Source organism: Rhincodon typus, chromosome 35 (assembly GCF_021869965.1).
Source record: "Rhincodon typus isolate 14 chromosome 35, sRhiTyp1.1, whole genome shotgun sequence".
NCBI lineage: Eukaryota > Metazoa > Chordata > Chondrichthyes > Orectolobiformes > Rhincodontidae > Rhincodon > Rhincodon typus.
In genome coordinates this window covers 6194414-6213136 of record NC_063366.1, presented here as the reverse complement: position 1 = coordinate 6213136, position 18723 = coordinate 6194414, and the positions used below count along the sequence as shown (strand labels likewise).

Genomic DNA, 18723 nt, shown 5'->3' with positions numbered 1-18723 from the left:
AATAAAAACTGAAATACCATTCCCATGAATTTGGACAGGTCAGTGGTCACTTTAAATATTCTGCTCTTAACCTCTTGAGGATTGTATGGGTCTGGTGCACATTGTACAATGTTCCCCTGCAGCAAGCACTGACCCTTTAGCCCACAGACCAGATGGTGCCAGAAATCGATGAAAAGGAGGGTCCCAACATGGACGTGACTGGAGCCCGGCCTCATGGAGCACCTGAGGAAACCCCGACTCCAGCTGCCAGGGCGGCTCAAGGGCAGCTGGGGGCGGGGAGGGATTTGGACATTGAGAGGGAGAAAATCAGGAGTGACAGTGCCACATCACCTGCCCTCCCATCTGACAGTACTCACCCTTGTGTTCATCTGGACATCACTCCCCTTCTCCCTCCAGCTCAGTTATTGTCTCACTCCTGCCCATGACCCGGGCCTCAGTGCCTTCTCCACGTCCCCTTTCAACTCCCTTGGCTGCTGACACTGACTCCTCCCTGCTGCCACCCCCAGCTGGTGTGTCCAAAGGCACCATCTGTCAGAAGGAAAAATTGACAATGCAGATTCCTCATCACCTGTCACATCCCAGAAGTCCATGTGCTCAGACCTGGTTGAAACATTCAGCTGGTGACCCTGCCCCTTTTGTCACTCCAATACCTGTTTGGTCACCAATCAGTGAAGTATGCCTGATTCCCAGCAGCTGTCTGGCCCTCTGTTCACACTCATTGAGATCCTTCGAAAGAGGGGAATGTAGAACTGAGGGAACAGAGTGAGTGTGGGGGAATCTTCTGGTATTGGGAGCACAGGACATTGAGTTGAATGGAACTGGTTGAACTCCCATGTATGATATACTTGTACAACCATGAGTTGTTCCCTGGGGAACGGCCACACTTGGACATTTCAACTATGGAACTCTGAACACACATTAAATAAACATCACTTTGTGCTTCCTCATTGATTTGGGGATGAGTGTGTTTTTAATTTTTTTTAATTCATTTGTGGGATGTGGGTGTCCCTGGCTGGCCAGCATTTATTACCTGTCCCTAGTTACCCCTTGAGAAGGTGGTGGTGAGCTGCCTTCTTGAACGGCTGCAGTCCTCCTGCTGTGGGTTGACCCACAATGCTATTAGGGAGGGAATTCCAAGATTTTTACCTGGCGACAGTAAAAGAATGGTGGTTTATTTCCAAGTCAGGATGGTGAGTGGCTTGAAAGGGAACTTGAAAGTGATGGTGTTCCCATATATTGGCTGCCCCTGTTCTTCTGGAAATGGTCATGGGTTTGAAGGTTCTGTCTGAGGATCTATGGTGAGTTTCTGCAGTGCATCTCATAGGTAGTACACGCTGCTGCTACTGAGCGTGGGTGGTGGAGGGAGTGGATGCTTGTGGATGTGGTGCCAATCAAGCGGGGGCTGCTTTGTCCTGGATGGTGTCAGGCTTTTTGAGTGTTGTTGGGGCTGCACTCATTCAGGCAAGTGGGGAGTATTCCATCATACTCCTGACATGTGCCTTGTAGATGGTGAACAGGCTTTGGGGAGTTAGGAGGTGAGTTACTCGCCACAGTATTCCCAGCTTCTGACCTGCTCTTGTAGCCACTGTGTTTATGTGGTGAGTCCAGTTGAGTTTCTGGTCAATGATAACCCCCAGGATGTTGATAGTGTGGGATTCAGTGATGGTAACACTGTTGAATGCAAAGGGGCCATGATTAGATTATTGGTGATGATCATAGCCTGGTATTTGTGTGGTATGAATGTTACTTGCCACTTGTCAGCCCAAGCCTGGATATTGTTCAGATTTTGTTGCATATGAACATGGATTGCTTCGATATCTGAGGAGTCACGAATGGTGCTGAACATTATGCAATCATCAGCAAACATCCCTACTTCTGACCTTATGATGGAGGGAAGGTCATTGATGAAGCAGCTGGAGATGGTTGGGCCAAGGACACTACCCTGAGGAACTCCTGCAGAGATGTGGAGCTGAGATGATCGACATTCAAAATGACAACATTCTTCCTATGTGTCAGGTATGACTCCAACCATTGAGTTTGACCCCTGATACCCATTGATTCCAGTTTTACTAGGACTCCTTGACGCCACACTCAGTTGATTGCAGCCTTCATGTCAAGGGCTGTCTCTCTCACCTCACTTCTAGAATTCAACTCTTTTGCTCGTGTTTGGGCCAAGGCTGAAATGAGGTCGGGAGCTGAGTGGCTCTGGCAGAACCCAAACTGGGCATCACTGAGCAGATTATTGCTGAGCAGGTGCTGCTTGATAGCACTGTTGATGAAAACCTTCCATCACTTTACTGATAATTGAGAGCAGACTGATGGGGAAGTAATTGGCCGGGTTGGATTTGCCCTGCTTTTAATGTACAGGACTGACTTGGGCAATCTTCCACATTGTCAGGTAGATACAAGTGTTACAACTGTTCTGGAACAGCTTGGCTAGGGGAGCGGCAAGTTCTGGAGCACAAGTCTTCAGTACAATTGCCAGAATGTTGTCAGGGCCAGTAGCCTTTGCAGTGTCGCCAACCGTTTCTTGATATCACGCGGAGTGAATCGAAATGGCTGAAGACTGGTATCTGTAATGCTGGGGACCACTGGAGGAGGCCGAGTTGGATCATCCATATGGCACTTCAGGCTGAAGATTGCTGCGAAAGTGTCAGCCTTACGTTTTGCACTAATATACTGGGATCTTCCATCATTGAGGATGGGGATATTTGTGGAGTCTTCTCCTCCAGTGAGTTGTTTAATTGTACACCACCATTCACAACTGGATGTGGCAGGACTGCAGAGCTTAGATCTGATCCATTGGTTGTTGGATCACTTAGCTCTATCAATTGCTACTTATGTTGTTTCGTGTGCAAGTAGTCCTGTTTGGTGGCTTCACCAGATTAACACCTCATTTTGAGGTATGCCTGGTGCTGCTCCTGGCATGCCCTCTTGCACTTTCCATTGAACCAGGGTTGATCCCCTGGCTTGATGGTAATGGTTGAGTGGGGGATATGCCAGGCCTTGAAGTTACAGGTTGTGCTGGAGTTTCTAGATCAGTTCGAAGTCTGTCCCATTTGGCACAGTGATAGTACCACACAACACGATGGATGTTATTCTTAAAGTGAAGGCAGGACTTCGTCTCCACAAGGACTGTGCAATGTTCACTCTTACCGATACTGTCATGGACAGATTAATCTGCAACTGGCAGATTGGTCAGGATGAGGTCAAGCATGTTTTCCCTCTTGTTGGTTCCCTCACCACCTCCCGCAGACCCAGTCTAGCAGCTATGTCCTTTCAGACCCGATCTGTAGTACTGATGCCGAGCCACTCGATGGTGGACATTGAAATCCCCCACCCAGAGTACATTTTGTGTACTTGCCTTCCTCAGTGTTTCCTCTTCGTGTTATTCAACGTGGAGGAGTACTGATTCATCAGCTGAGGGAAGACGGTATGTGGTAATCAGCAGGAGGTCTCCTTGCCCATGTTTAACCTGAAGCCATGAGACTTCATGGGGTCCAGAGTCAATGTTGAGGACTCCTAGAGCAACACCCTCCCAACTGTATACCACTGTGCCACCACCTCTGCTGGGTCTGTCCTGCTGGTGAGACAGGACATATCTAGGGATGGTGATAGTGATGCCTGGGGCATTGTGTGTAAGGTATAATTCCATGATTATGATTATATCAGGCTTTTGCTTGACTAGTCCATGTGACAGTTCTCCCAATTTTGGCACTAGCCCCCAGACGTTAGTGAAGAGGACTTTGCGGGGTTGACAGGGCTGTTTCTGCTGTTATCTTTTCCAGTGCCTAGGTCAATGCCAGGTGATCCATCCCGTTCCATTTCTTTGAGACTTTGTAGCAATTGGTACAACTGAATGGCTTGCTTTGCCATTTCAGAGCACAATTGATAGTCAACCTCTGGATGTGGAGTCACATGATGGCCAGTCCAGATGAGGATAGCAGATTTCCTTCCCTGAAGATATTAATGAACCAGATGGGTTTTTCTGACAACCGACAATGATTTCATAGTGATCAGTAGATTCTTAATTCCAGATTTTTCTTAATCATCATCTGCCATGGCAGGATTCAAACCTGGATCCCCAGAACATTAGCTGAGTTTCTTGATTAATTGTCTAGGAATAACACCACTAGGCTATCGGTTGGGGAGTTGAATGGCCTTAACCACCACAGTTCACATTGAATTGGAGCTCAACAACTGCTGATTCCAAGAGCCACAAGCTGCTGAGTGAATGAATTAAAACTTTCTTGTGAAATCATTAATGAAGAATTCAGACAAATCAATAATTAACAATAATTTATTGACAGGCAACCACAATTATGAGCATCTGCTGTTAAACGTTGTTGATAAAAAGTAACAAAGTTTTGCGATTGTACAAACCTTATCGTGAAGAAATAAAATAAAGGTACCTTACATAAGAGTTCAAGTTTGTTCACATCGGTTACTTCATGTGCAAAACAGATCAGTTCAGCTTAAAATAGATTAGAATACAAACAGAATAGTGAGAGATTTTTGTCAACATAAAAAAAGAGAGTTACAAAATTTATACAGATATTTACATAAAACTTGAAACTTTGTTGTATAATGTGCAAAATCAACCAGTTCCCTACAAAATGAGTTGGCTCAGAATATTGCTTCATTTCAGGAAAATGATTGATCCAGTGAAGATGAGAATGTGTGAGGGAGAAACCATCCGTGAAGATCCCTCTGACGGTGACACTGCTCACTTTTCTGAGAAGAGATGGAAGCATGACTGGAGGAGGCCTCAGTTGAATCAGGATTCAAACCTGCCAATCCAGGATCCACTGTTCAATCTGTGCAAACACATTCCCAAGAAAAAAAATTCGATCTCAATCCTGAAAGAACTGGGTGTGAAAAATGAGCTGTAATTCTGTGTGTCTGCTGTGATGTGGAAGGATGGACAATGAAGTCCATGTTTACAGTGGAACAGGAAAATCCTGTTATTCCTCAATGAGGCTGCGGGAATGTCCTGCAGTAGAGCCCAGGAAACCCAGGAATGGATAGACACAATGCAATCACTTCAGGGTGGGGAGGGGAGTGAAATTAGTCTGACAGGTTTTAACAGTGTCTGGGAGGGTGAGGCAGAGTAAGCAGGAATGTGAAAATGTTCCAGATAAGTCTATGGCGAGAAGTTGGCATGTCACTGAATCATGAGCAGACATCAGAAGCTGAGAAAATAAAAACAGAACGTGAGAAATGGTATAAAATGTAGAATTAGACAATGTGAAATATTCTCTATCATTTACTGGACACAGGAGCCAATCATCCTCAGCATTAACTAAGCAGACACTCACAGCAGAGCGCAGAGGGAGTCAAGTGTGAAGGAGGGGAGGGAGATGTAGTGGGGGATGAGGGAATGGCGGGTGAGTATTGGAAGGGGAGGTAGTGGGGAGAAGGAATTGAGGAAGAGGAGGATAAGAGAGTGATGATTCAGGTACTGCATTGTGAGGAGACTGATGAGTATCACCCTAAGTCACACCCAGGAGAACGGTGCTCGACAACTTCAAATCCCTCCTGTACCATTCCCAACACTCCGTCCCCTCAGTAACTTACTGCGAGCTGTTGTGTAGGTCCCACTTGGTGAATCTGCAGAAACAAAATAAATGTCCATTAGAATGGAGACTAATCCATTCTCAGAGAGTGAGAAGTGTGAGGGAATAGATTGTGTAAGAAATCCTCATTCCCACACTCCCCTCCATCCTTACACTTTATGGAGATTCTGGAGATCTCTTCTTTCTATTGATATTCAGTCAGTGAGCATGTGAGCGTGTGGAGTGGGTTTAATGATCAATATTAGACCTGGTCTGGGCCGATCACACAAAGGAAGATCAGAGAGGGAACAAAACATGTCTATAGGTGTGTATCTGTGTGTGGGAATTCAATCAGTTCCATTCAACATAGTATCCTGTACTCCCAGTATTGGAGACAGCCCCACAATCACATTGTCTCCTCAGTTCTACATTAGCCTCTCTGATTCTTACCTCTCCATGGTCTTTTCCAGATGATTATTCCGCATATTACAGCCATTGCAGTGACTAATCCAATCACAATTACAAGATGGGAACAGTCCACACTGTTTTCGGGGATTCCTGAAACACATTTCAACATTATTCAGGATTTTCTAAGCTCTCAGATCCATTCCCAGTTCTGTGTTGATTGGGACGATTAGGACCCATCTATTGGGAATTGATAAAATGAATTGAAACAGTGTTTTAACTCTCCTCTGATTTCAGTCTCCAGTGAAGTCTCTAAAGATCCCAATAATGGGAGTGTAAAAGGTCTGATGCTGGAATCTGGGACAAGAGAAAAACATCTTCAAATGAAAGTGAGGTCAGAAAACAGTTCTTCACAAAAATGGGAGTGGAAATCTGGAACTCTTTCATGAAGATGCTGTGAGCGCTGAGGATCAATTCGAGCCTGAGACCAGAAGGGTTTTGTTGGGGAAGGGCAGCAAGAGACGTGCAGCAATGGAGCGTAAAGGGAGCGAGGTACAGTCAGACAGGACCTCACTGAATGGGGTGGAACAGACTCGAGAGGCTGAAATGTAAACTCCTGAAATGTAAACACACAATCCAGCTCCTTACCCCACTGATAGAGCTTGGCCTCTGACAGGCTGCTGTGTTCAATTTGACAGGAATATTGATCCTCATCCCCAGCACTGATTTCTATCTCTTTCTGGGTCTGATGGGTCCCATCATGGTTCGGTCGAATCCCCGAGGATTGTGTCTCAGACATGACCTCTCCATCCCTTAGCCAGGTCACCTCGATGTCTACAGGATAAAATCCAGTGACCAGGCAGGAGAGAGTGAGCGGCTTATCCTGACGATTGGGTTCACTCCTGGAGATGAACACTTCAGGCTGAACTGTGATAGGAAAGGGTGAAAACACAAACAATAGACAGATACTGAATGGAATGGGAGAACTGTATCATAGATCAGTGAAGTTAGATCAGAACATGGGATCAAAACTGAAATACATACCTTTTCTTTTGAGATATTCATTTCCTGCTTGAAAATATATATTCAAATGATCAACATAAGTTTCTTGGAGGTATGTTTCCCAGTAGTTGTTCCAGGATTTATCAGAATCCCATTTCTCCTTCAGCTTCACTGCAAAGTGATTTGATGCGACCCATCTCATTCTGTCTGGCTCTAAACTAATGAAATCCTTTCCATCAAATCCAAATCTCATCGATCTCTTCATGGAACCGTCATCACTGACCTCAACAGAACGTATCCATTGGACAGTGTGAATTCCTGTCAGTGACCAAACAGGGATCAATTATCAATAATTAATAGATAATCACAAACTGTTTGATCAGAGGGGAAAGAGTATACAGCAATAGATAGAAATGGGGGATTAGAGTCAGTCTGACCAGAGGAGAAAAGAGATAAGGATAAATTTGTGGTGATTATTAGCCTCTTCAACTAAGGGAAATGGACTGAGTGAAGTGACCCAGGGGTCAGTGCTGGGAAATGGACTGAGTGGAGTGACCCAGGGGTCAGTGCAGGGGGATGGACTGAGTGGAGTGATCCAGGGGTCAGTGCAGGGGGATGGACTGAGTGGAGTGATCCAGGGGTCAGTGCTGGGGGATTGACTGAGTGGAGTGACCCAGGGGTCAGTGCTGGGGGATGGACTGAGTGGAGTGAGTCGGGGATAAAGTAGAAGAGTGACAGTGAGGTTTTACAGGTCTGATCTTACCTGATGTCTGGTTTGTCATTTCCATGATTGCTTTCAGATTCTCCTTTAGAAGCCTAGTATGTGTGATTGTCAGATCTGTGTCTTCATCCCAGAATTTCTTATCGAGAGATTCAGCCATGAACTGCTGCCTGGGGAGACTGCGTTGGTTATTACTATCAAAATAAGCTATTTGGACTCCGTTGAGCATTCCAGTAGCAGTGACCTCAGGATAATCCTGTATTCCTGAGATTATTGTGAAAATCGTTGTGCGTGACTTACAGTCTGTGATTCAATCAACGAGAGGAGCTGGTTACCAATCACCAATGAAAATACTGGAAAGGAAACTTGGGGAGGGAGAGAAAATGGTGAGGGGGTGGAAGAGAAATTGGGAAGGAGGAAGACACAGAGAGAGTGAGTGAGAATGAGAGTGGAGTGATTGGATCTAGGAGCAAGATACTGGGGAGGGGGTGAGATTCAGTAGGGCAAGCGTTTGGGAGGAGAGAGATCAGGGGGGGAGAAGAAAGACTGGGGAGGGGTTGTAGAGAGGTGAGGACAGGAACAGATTGTGTGTGGAAAGAGATTTGGGGGAGAGGGACTGGGTGAGGAGAGGAAGAAGGACTGGGGGAGGAGAGGGGCAGGAGTGGTTGAGTGGGGGGGGAATGAAGGGATGGGAGGAAGTGGCAGGAGGGGTAGGAGGGGTGGAGGGGGGAGGAAGAAGGAGAGGGAAGGGGAGGAGGAGGGGGAGGGGTAAGCAGAGGGAGGATGGAAGGAGGGGATGGGGGAAGGAGGGGGAGGAGGGTTGGAAGGAGGGAGAATGAGGTGGGAGGGGGAGAAGGGGAGGAGGGGGGAATGGGGGGGAAGGGATAGGAGGACTGGGGAGGAGGAGGGGACAGGGAGGAGGGGAGGTGGAGGAGAGGGGAGTGGAGAGGGGGGGGGAAGGAGAGGAGGGGGGGGAGAGGGCCTGGGGAGACAGGGACTGGGTGAGAATATGGGGGAAGTGGGAGAGATCTAGGGGAGTGATGATTGGACTGGGGAGGAGGAGAAGCTGAGGTAGTAGTGGAAGAGATGCTGCAGAAGGCTGGTAAAGAGACTGGGGAGGGGGGGTAGGCACTGGGGAATGAGAGACAGAGAGACTCTGGAGGAGAAAGAAGGCCTGAAAGGAGGAAAAGAAACTGGGAAGGGGGAGAGAGTGGGTGGGGGCAAGAGAGATGGGAGGGCAAGAGAATGGGGAGGGGGAGAGGGAATGGGTAGGAGAAGGGAATGTGGGATGGAGGTTTAGATACTGGAGAGGAGTTGGATGAGGACTGGAGAAGGGGTGGAAGAGAGACTGGAGAATGGGGTGGACAAGAGACTGAGGAGTGGGATGGATGAGAGACTGGGGAAGGAGGTGGATGAGAGACTGGGGAAGAGGGTGGATATGAGACTGTGGAAGGGGGTGGCTGTGAGACTGTGGAAGGGGAAGTAGAGTCTGTGGAGGAAGAGGGAGAGAGACTGGGAATGATTTATTCAAAAAGTCTGTTGCTGATTCATAATTCTCCATAGTAATTGACCATTAGTCCAGAAACCAGTCAGCCTCACTTTATACAACCTCTCAGCTCCAGTTTACCTGCATATTGCTGGAACTGACAAACAGGATTCACAAAAGGTGATTCCTTACTTTCAAAATATCCTTACTTTCAAAACATGCAGCCATCATTGTAACTTCTTGATTTAAAATAGTTCTTTCTTTTCAGTTTTAAAAAAACACAAAAATAAACACATTTCAAAATGACGGCCAGCCACATCACACCTCATTTCATTATTGGCCTAAAAGAACATTAACTTGTGTATTTACTGGTTAGAAGATACTAGACCAAATTTGAAGGGGGTTCTGAGGAAGGGTCAGTGGACCTGAAACGTTAACTCTGTTTTCTCTTCCCCAGATGCTGCCAAACCTGCTGAGCTTTTCCAGCAACTTTGTTTTTGTTGCAAATGTGAAGAAGCTTCTCCCAATCGATGTGAAAATTAAAATTTACCATTTGCTACGAGCTTCCCTGATCTCGGGGTTTCTACATCCTGCTGTCAGGAAACCTGGATACAAATCCCATCAGAGTCTCCCAGACTGTGCTGCCTTCAATGTGTAAAATATCAGGCTGGCTGTATAACAGGCGGCTGGTCAAGCATCGCCCATTTCAAACTCTCACCAAGAGCTTCACATTCACCCCAGAGAGATAGAGAGGATGAAAAGCTGAATTCTGTACTTACCGGGAGAGACCCAGGAAAAACACAGGGAAATGGAGAAAACGGTCAGCAACATTCTGGCAGTCAGTCCACTGTCCCTATTCCAATCAGAGACTGGGAATAAAACACCCGAAGGGGAAAACAACTGCTGTTTACGAACAAATCAAAATTTCTTCTCTAAGAGACTGAGAAAGTATTTGAGAGATAGTAGAAACTGCAGATGCTGGAGAATCTGAGATAACAAGGTTGTAGAGCTGGATGAACAAAGCAGGCCAAGCAGCATCAGAGGAGCAGAGAAAGTATTTGACCATTTTCTGAACTTCAAGCTGCAGAACCAGTCAAAGATTGATCGCAGATCGTAAGATACTCCAATTAAAGAGATGAACAGATATCTGTCACCAGTAGCCAGGCAGATCGCAATCACACAGGTTAGGTTACACGCTGTGAAACAGAAACGGTCAGACCTGGACTTGCAGCCGTTGGCAGGAAACAGGGTGCGGGTCTTTGTTTAGGAAAGCCCTCTCCGACGGGGAAGTATCTCGGCTCGGGGTTGAATGGACCCCAAACCCCCGGAGCGGGTTGGCAGGTGGGTGGGGTCTCCCAACAAACTCGACCCGGGGAGGGTGTTCAGGAGGCACCGGCGACCCGCGCAAGTTGAGGAGAATCCCTGAGCCCCCATTAAATCCCAATGGGCTCAGGGAGAATGGCCATGAAGTGGCTCAAGCAGAGTCTGGGGACCTTCTCTCAGAAATGAGGGGGAGGCCTACAACGCCGCCCGCCCGCCGGCTAGTGAACCCCAATCAGTCCCATTCTCATTACAATTAAAGCCATGATTGTGGTCGTCAGCCTTGTCTCCTGCAGGGACATCCTGCACAGCCCTGAATCTAAATAAAGGGAATGATGAGGGTATGAGACGTGAATTGCAAGGGATGGATTGGGGAACCTTACTAAGAGGGTTGACGGTGGATCACCAATAATTCACATTTAAAGGCGTGCACAGGAGTTACAGCAATTATTCACTCCCATCTTGTACGGAAATAATAGAGGAAACGTGGCTCAACGCAAGAAATTCGGGACAGTGTCAGATCCAAATAGGAGACATGTAAAACTGCCAGAAAATGCAGCCAAAACGCGAGTATTTTGGAATTCAACAAAAGAAAACAAAAACTTTGTTCAAGAGGGAAAAAGCAGAGTGTAAGAGTAAAATTGCCAGGAACATGCAAACTGACCATAAAAGCTTCAATAAGTGAGTAAAGAGAAATGGCCAGGGGAATTATAATGGGGAGCAAAGAAATGGCAAAAGAATTTAACACAAACTTGTTTTGCAGGAACAAGATGGGTTATTTCTGCTCTGTTTTGTTAGACAGAACTGAAGTTGGTGTTCAAAATATGTAAGGAAATGGTACTGGCAAAATAAATTTGATAAAGGCTGACAACACCCCAGAGTTTGATAACGTGCATCCCAGAGCACTAAAGAAAGTGGCCCTGGAAATATTGGATGCATTGGTGGTCATCTTCTAAAATTCCATGTGTAATATGGCTCTTTCAGTGGCTAAGAGTTTCCCGGGTGTGTAAGAACATAAGAACTAGGAGCAGGAGTAGGCCGTCCGGCCCTTCGAGACTGCTCTGCCATTCAATAAGATCATGGCTGATCTTTTCGTGGACTCAGATCCACTTACCCGTGATCTCACCGTATCCCTTAATTCCGTTATTGTTCAAAAAAAATCTACCTTATCTTTAAAAACGTTTACTGAAGTAGCGTCAACTACTTCACTGGGCAAGGAATTCCATAGATTAACAACCCTCTGAGTGAAGAAGTTGCTTCTCAATTCAGTCCTAAATCTGCTCCCTCTAATCTTGACGCTATGCCCTCTTGTCCTAGCTTCACCTGCCAGTGGAAACATCCTCTCTACTTCTATCTTATCTATTCCCTTCATAATTTTATATGTTTCCATAAGATCCCCCCTCAATCTTCTGAATTCCAATGAATATAATCCCAATCTACTCAGTCTCTCCTCATAAGCCAACCCCCTCAACTCCGGAATCAACCTAGTGAACCTCCTTTGCACCGCCTCCAGTGCCAGTACATCCTTTCTCAAGTAAGGAGACCAAAACTGCACACAGTACTCCAGGTGTGGCCTCACAAGCACCTTGTACAGCTGCAACATAACCTCTCTGCTTTTAATCTCAATCCCTTTAGCAATGAAGGACAAATTCCATTTGCCTTCCTAATTACTTGTTGTACCTGCAGACCTACCTTCTGTGATTCATGCACAAGGACACCCAGGTCCCTCTGCATAGCAGCATGCTGCAACTTTTTACCATTCAAGTGAAAATCCTTTTTACTATTAATCCTACCAAAATGTATGACTTCACATTTATTTACATTGTATTCCATCTGCCAGACCTTTGCCCACTCACTCAATGTATCTATGTTCCTCTGCAAAGTTTCACAGTCCTCTGCACACTTTGCTCTGCCACTCATCTTAGTGTCATCTGCAAACTTTGACACCCTAAACGTGGTTCCCAACTCCAAATCATCTATATAAATTGTAAATAATTGCGGTCCCAACACCGATCCCTGAGACCACTAGTCACTGACTGCCAGCTAGAATAGCACTCATTTATCCCCACTCTTTGCTTCCTGTTAGTCAACCAATCCTCTATCCATGCTAATACTTTACCCTTAATGCCATGCATCCTTATCTTATGCAGTAAGAAGTCACTTGGAGTGGTTTATCGAAAGTAACTCAGGCAAACCATTCAGAATTGGTAGACAAGCTGTAGTTGAGTTTGCCTGTGCCTGTGAGGAAAGGACAGAGATAATTGCAATGGAACAAAGAGCAAAAGAATTAAAACAGCTTGAATATGAAAAGGAAATGAAATAGTTTGAAATGTAATTAAAAGCAGAAGATAGGGATAAAGTGAGAGATTTTGAACTTCAGAGGTTGGCAAAAAGGTAAGTTAACTTAACGTGGCGGAGGTAAAGGTGAAAGGTGGGATTATTGATAGGACAGTGATGAAGAGCAACCCATCATAGCCAAAGGCCTGGTAAGGAGCTGTTTGAAATTATCCAAGTGTTGCCAAAGTTAGACCTGAAGGCCATAGAAGCCTTTTTCATTTCATTTAAGAAAGTAGCTAAACATGAAATAGCTTGTGACTATGTGGGTATTGTTGATTCAAACAAAGTTGATAGGTAGAGCTAGTGAAGTGTTTGCATCACGAACAGAGGAGGTATCTAGGGAGTACGAGGAGGTGAAAGAAAAACAACTTAAGTGCATATGAACGTGTACTAGAAGCTAACAATTTCAGAATCTAAGAAGAGAACCTGTTCAAAAATACATTAAGTTTGAAAGGATCAAAATAGATAACTTTGCTAGTTGGGTAAGGGCATGAAAATAGATCAGATATATGACACTCTTAGAGAGACTATTTTGGAGGGGTTCAAAAATTCACTTTGTGAAGTAATGAGAACACATGGAAGAACAGAGAGTTAAAACTGCAAAGTTAGCAGCAGAAATGGCAGATGATTGTGAGTTAGTTTTGAAATCAAAGTTTGGCTTCTGATATCAATCTCAACTTGTCAAGGATAGACAGTATGGTAAAGAGAAATTCTCAGATGGGAAGGGAAAAGGAGTTCTCATTGAAGATCATTAAGATAGTTTACCACAAGTTAAAAAAAAAGGAATTCCATGAGGGGGAAAGAAAAGTAAACAACCTCAGGTGTTTTTACAGTAATAAAGTAGGACACACAAAGTCGCAGTGTTGGTGCTTTCTTAAAAAAAAACACTGGGTAGGTGGATCTGATAAAGCAGGATAAACAAGTGGGGTTTGTTAAAGTGGTAAAGGAGATCACAGCTGAAACTAAAGAGCTGCAAAATAATGGACAGCCTAGTAAGTGGTTAGTTGAGAAGTAAGTGCCAGATCTCTTTAAAGAATTTACTTATGTGCATAAAATTTCCTCATGTTTGCTAAGAGGAATAGGAAAAGAAATTAAGATTTTAAGTGGTAAGGGAGCAATCTTTGATGATGGGATATAAGGAGACATGTAATTGGAAGGAGTATTGCCAGAAAAGGTGGTAATATGTAGGATTTGTGATGAATAGTGTTGCATTGTATAAGTTTAGGTTAGATAGTCCTGTGAAAAGTGGTGAAGTGGTTGTAGGAAGTAATAGAGAAATTCTCGGTTCCAGAAATAGTTTATCCTCAGTAATGACATAGTTGGGCAACATGTGAGAGTGATGCCTACTGAAAGGCCAATGGAAAATCAGACAACTGAGTAGTTCCAGGAAGTATATCCTGCGACTTTTCCTGACTGTGTGGCGACAAGATCACAAAGCTGCAGGTTGCTCAGAAGGAGAAATCAAAGAGCAAAGACAAGGAAGTTGAAGTTCAATTATCAGAAAGTATGTCTGATCAAGTGTTAAGAAAAAGCGAGAGCAGTTGGAGAACAAAGTCGATGTTTTCAGTTCAGAGAAGTTGGCTGAGTTACAAAAGAAGGATAGAAAAGTAAAGCAGTTGTATCAAAAAGAAAACACAGAAGATGAATCTGCTTGTTTCCCATTATATCACTAACTGAAAAATGAAGTCTTGATGAAGAAATGGAGACCATCATATATTCAAGTGGATGAAAAATGGACAGAAGTTCAGCAAGTTGTATTACTGGTGGGCTATAAAAAGGAGGTGTTGCAGGTAGCACATGAGTTACCAGCAAGAAATCATTTGGAAATAATGAAAACACAAGCAAAAATAGAAGGACATTTTTATTGGCCTGGATTGCATAAAGATTTGGTTGCATTTTGTCAGACATGTCAGATAATAGGAAAACCTCAGGTGGTGATAAAACCAGCACCCTTAATACCCATGAAATAACAAGGTGTAGAGCTGGATGAACAGAGCAGGCCAAGCAGCATCAGAGGAGCAGGAAAGCTGATATTTCGGGTCTGAACCCTTCTTCAGAAATGGGGGTAGGGAAGGGGATTCCGAAATAAATAGAGAGAGGGGGAGGCGATGATAGAAGATGGATAAAGGAGCAAATAGGTGGAGAGAAGACGGACAGGTCAAGGAGGCAGGGATGGAGCCAGTAAAGGTGAGTGCAGGTAGGGAGTTGGGATGGAGGTTGGTCAGTTGAGGGAAGATGGACAGGTCAAGGAGGTTGGGATGAGGTTAGTAGGTAGGAAGTGGGGGTGGCGGTTGGTCAGTGAGGTGGGAGGAGCGGATAGGTGGGAGAAAAGACAGACAGGTTAAGGAGGCGAGGACGAGCTGGGCTGGTTTTGGGATGAGGCAGGGGGTGGGAGATTTTGAAGCTTGTGAAGTCCACATTGAGACTATTGGGCTGCAGGGTTCCCAAGCGAAATATGAGGTGCTGTTCCTGCGTCCTTCGGGTGGCATCATTGTGGCACTGGAGGAGGCCCAGGATGGACATGTCGTCCTGGGAGTGGGAGTTGAAATGGTTCGCGACTGGAAGGTGCTGTCGTTTGTCACGAACCGAGCGTAGGTGTTCCACAAAGTGGTCTCCAAGACTCCGCTTGGTCTCCCCAATGTAGAGGAGGCCATATCAGGAACAGCGGATACAATATACCACTTTAGCAGATGTGCAGGTGAACATCTGTTTAATGTGGGAGGTTTTCTTGGGGCCTGGGATGGGATTGAGGGGGGAGGTGTAAGGGCAGGTGTAGCACTTCCTGCGGTTGCAGGGAAAAGTGCCGGGGGTGGTGGGGCTGGTGGGGAGTGTGGAGCGGACGAGAGAGTGATGGAGAGAGCGGTCCCTCCGGAAGGCAGATAAGGGTGGGGAGTGAAAAATGTCCTTGGTAGTGGGGTCAGATTGCAGATGGTGGAAGTGGCGGAGGATGATGCATTGAATCTGGAGGTTGGTGGGGTGGTACGTGAAGGGATTCTGTCTTTGTTGTTATTGCAGGAAGTGGGTGTGAGGGATGAGTTGCGGGAAAAGCGAGAGATGCGGTCGAGGGCATTTTTGACCACTGTGGAGGGGACATTGTGGAGGGGTCCTTGAAAAACGAGGACATCTGGGATGTCCGGGAGTGGCATGCCTCATCTCGGGAGCAGATGTGGCGGAGGCGAAGGAATTGGGAATAGGGGATGGCATTTTTGCAGGAAGGTGGGTGAGAGGAGCGGTATTCTAGGTAGCTGTGGGAGTCGGTGGGCTTGAAATGGATGTCGGTTTCTAGGTGGTAGCCAGAGAACGAAACAGAAAGGTCCAGGAAGGAGAGAGAGGTATTGGAGATGGTCCAGGTGAACTTGAGGTTGGGGTGGAAGGTGTTTGTAAAGTGGATGAACTGTTTGAGCTCCTCGTGGGAGCACGAGGTGGCGCCGATGCAGTCATCGATGTAACAGAGGAAGGGGTGGGGGATGGGGCCAGTGTACCTGGGGTATAGGGACTGTTCCACGTATCCTACAAAGAGGCAAGCTGCCTGGCCTGCTGTGTTCACCCAGCTCTACATCTTGTTACCTCAGACTCCAGCATCGGCAGTTCTCCTATCTCCTTAATACCCATTCCCACATTTGACGAATTTTTACAAAATTCTTAAGTAATTGCGTAGGACACTTCCCTAAAAAAAATTTGGGCATCAGTATTTGTTGACCATAGTGGCTTGTTGGTCTAGGGATATGAATGGCTCATTGGTCTAGGGGTACGATTGTAGCTTTGAGTTCAAATTGTGGACGAGCCCTGGTTATTTGGAGCAGCATGGGGCCTCAGTGGTTAGCACTGTTGCTCACAGCACTAGCGATCTAGGTTCAATTCCAGCCTCGGCTGAATGTCTGTGTGGAGTTTACACATTCTCCCCATGTCTGTGTGAGTTTCCTCCCACAGTCCAAACATGTGCAGGTTAGGTAGATTGGCTGTGCTAAATTGCCCATAGTGTTTAGGGATGTGCAGGTTGGGTGGATTAGCCATGGGAAATGCAGTCTTATAGGGTAGAGGGATGAGTCTGGGCGGGATACTCTTCAGAGAGTCAGTGTGGATTTATTGGGCTGAATGGCCTGTTCCTATACTGTAGGGGTTCTGTCAAAAAAGGATATGTCTACTAGATTTCCAGAGGCCATCCTATAACACAACATCATGACTAAAAGGAGTGTAGAAGAGTTATTCAAATTTTTTTATTGGATATGGACTACCTGTAGAAATACAATCAGAACAAGGATCAAATTTTACATCAAAGTTAATCAAGGAAATGATGAACAGGCTCAGGAGTAAAACAATTTAACTTAATGAGGTTGCTGACTTGCTCGCTGAGCTGGCTTGTTTTTGTTCAGACGTTTCGTCATCATGGTAGGTGACATCATCAGTGGAGCCTCCGATGAAGTGGTGTTATTATACTCCGCTTGGAATTTATACTGTCCGGTCCGTTACCGTGAGTATTGTCATTTCTGGTTTTGATCTGTATGGGTTTGTATAGGGGGTCCAATTCTATATGTTTGTTGATTGCATTACTGGTGGAGAACCATGCCTCTAGGAATTCCCTTGTGAGTCTATATTTGGCTCGGACTACTATGGTTACCTTGTCCCAGTTAAACTGATGGCCTTCATTGTCTGAGTGCACCGATATTGTGGAGAGTTTGTTGTGCATCGGTAGCATCAATTTAAATTCCAAGCGGAGTAGAGTGACACCACTTCATCGGAGGGTCCACTGATGATGTCACCTAGCATGGTGACAAAACTTTTGAATGAGAACAAGCCAGCTTGGCGAGCAAGTCAGCAACCTCACCCACAACCTGAGCTACAGATCTTTGCCAAAACTTTAAATTTAACTTAATTGTGTACCATGCAGAATCACAGGGAGCATTAATACAGTCGCATCAAACTTTAAAAACTATGTTGAGAGCCTATAGTCAAGACTATCCAGTGGAGTGTGTTATGGACTAGACCAAACCCCCTCAAAATATTCAGAAAATTTGATTGGTCAAACTACTGGATTTAAAGCGAAACCCACTTTATTCATCCACTGTAGTTAAAATACAACAAAAGAAAGAAGGAATTGGAATAACTGAACTCTATTGAAAAACTTAACAGAATAATAGATGCAGTATCTACTATTAATTAACCGTTCCAATATAGTGACATCCTATAAACACACCCTTGGCAGAAGATGAATTCAGAAAACAGATTGTCTCACATGTAACTCCAATAGCAGGAAGAGAACCCCAGCTTTTGGCTGTAACTGAGAGAAAAATAGCTTCCACTTCTTCAAGACCCCAACAGCAACTGCTGAGAGATAAAAACTAAAAATCCTGCTTCTATGGGAGTTTGACTCCACAGAGTCATTCAGGCTGCTTCTTTTATTCAACTTTTAAAAAAACCCAAGGCCTCACAAGCTGTTTAGTGGGTCTGGTAGACTGCTCAGTGCCTCTGCCTTCAAATCTCTCTTGAAAAAAACAGGACAAAATACTCCTCTTAATGCCACAATATCATCACAATTGGGATAAAGGAATTCCATTTGTACTGTCTTTGCAATTTGGATTGTACCTCACGAATCAACTAAATTCAATCCATTTGAATAGCATTTGGACCTGAGGAGAGAGGACTGCTTAAATTAATTAAGGAAATATTGATGAGTCGGAGTTCAGAGACTACATATTTGGACTACATGTTAAATAGTGGGGAGAAATTTAATAGAGTGGGTGAGTTGGCTAGACAGCAGGTGAAACCAGCACACCATGTGGTGAAACAGGAGTTCAAAAATTCGTAGTTTTGCTCGTGGGGCCAAGGTGTTAACAATGCTATCAGTGGTAGGTGCACTTTCAAAGGCAAGCTTTAGTGGGCTTCGCTGAATCAAAAGG

The 18723-nt window shown here is 45.2% G+C and overlaps 1 protein-coding gene across 2 annotated transcripts; it reads right to left on the bottom strand.

Moving 5' to 3' along the window:
* Nucleotides 1-4286: 4286 nt before the first annotated feature.
* Nucleotides 4287-10264, bottom strand: LOC109910400 (class I histocompatibility antigen, F10 alpha chain-like). 2 transcript variants are annotated; one of them, XM_048616886.1, is made up of 7 exons: nucleotides 9949-10264; nucleotides 7726-7986; nucleotides 7005-7280; nucleotides 6609-6887; nucleotides 6006-6113; nucleotides 5578-5610; nucleotides 4287-4817 (listed from the first exon to the last, which is right to left on the bottom strand). In XM_048616886.1, the coding sequence occupies exons 1-7, from the start codon at nucleotides 9998-10000 to the stop codon at nucleotides 4813-4815; spliced, it is 1014 nt and encodes a 337-aa protein (XP_048472843.1). In that variant the 5' UTR covers nucleotides 10001-10264; the 3' UTR covers nucleotides 4287-4812. The 2 variants fall into 2 exon arrangements, with proteins under 2 accessions (XP_048472843.1, XP_020365160.2); XM_020509571.2 differs by lacking the exon at nucleotides 4287-4817 and adding an exon at nucleotides 4850-5192 and having other exon boundaries at nucleotides 9949-10245.
* Nucleotides 10265-18723: the final 8459 nt, after the last annotated feature.

Excerpts from the sequence above, each read along its gene's own strand:
- LOC109910400 (XM_020509571.2), bottom strand. The coding sequence starts at position 10,000 with ATGTTGCTGACCGTTTTCTCCATTTCCCTGTGTTTTTCCTGGGTCTCT. Across the intron at positions 7,281-7,725 it reads AATGACAAACCAGACATCAG|GAATTCACACTGTCCAATGG; the intron begins GTAAGATCAGAC and ends GGTCACTGACAG. Across the intron at positions 6,888-7,004 it reads TGAATATCTCAAAAGAAAAG|TTCAGCCTGAAGTGTTCATC; the intron begins GTATGTATTTCA and ends TTCCTATCACAG.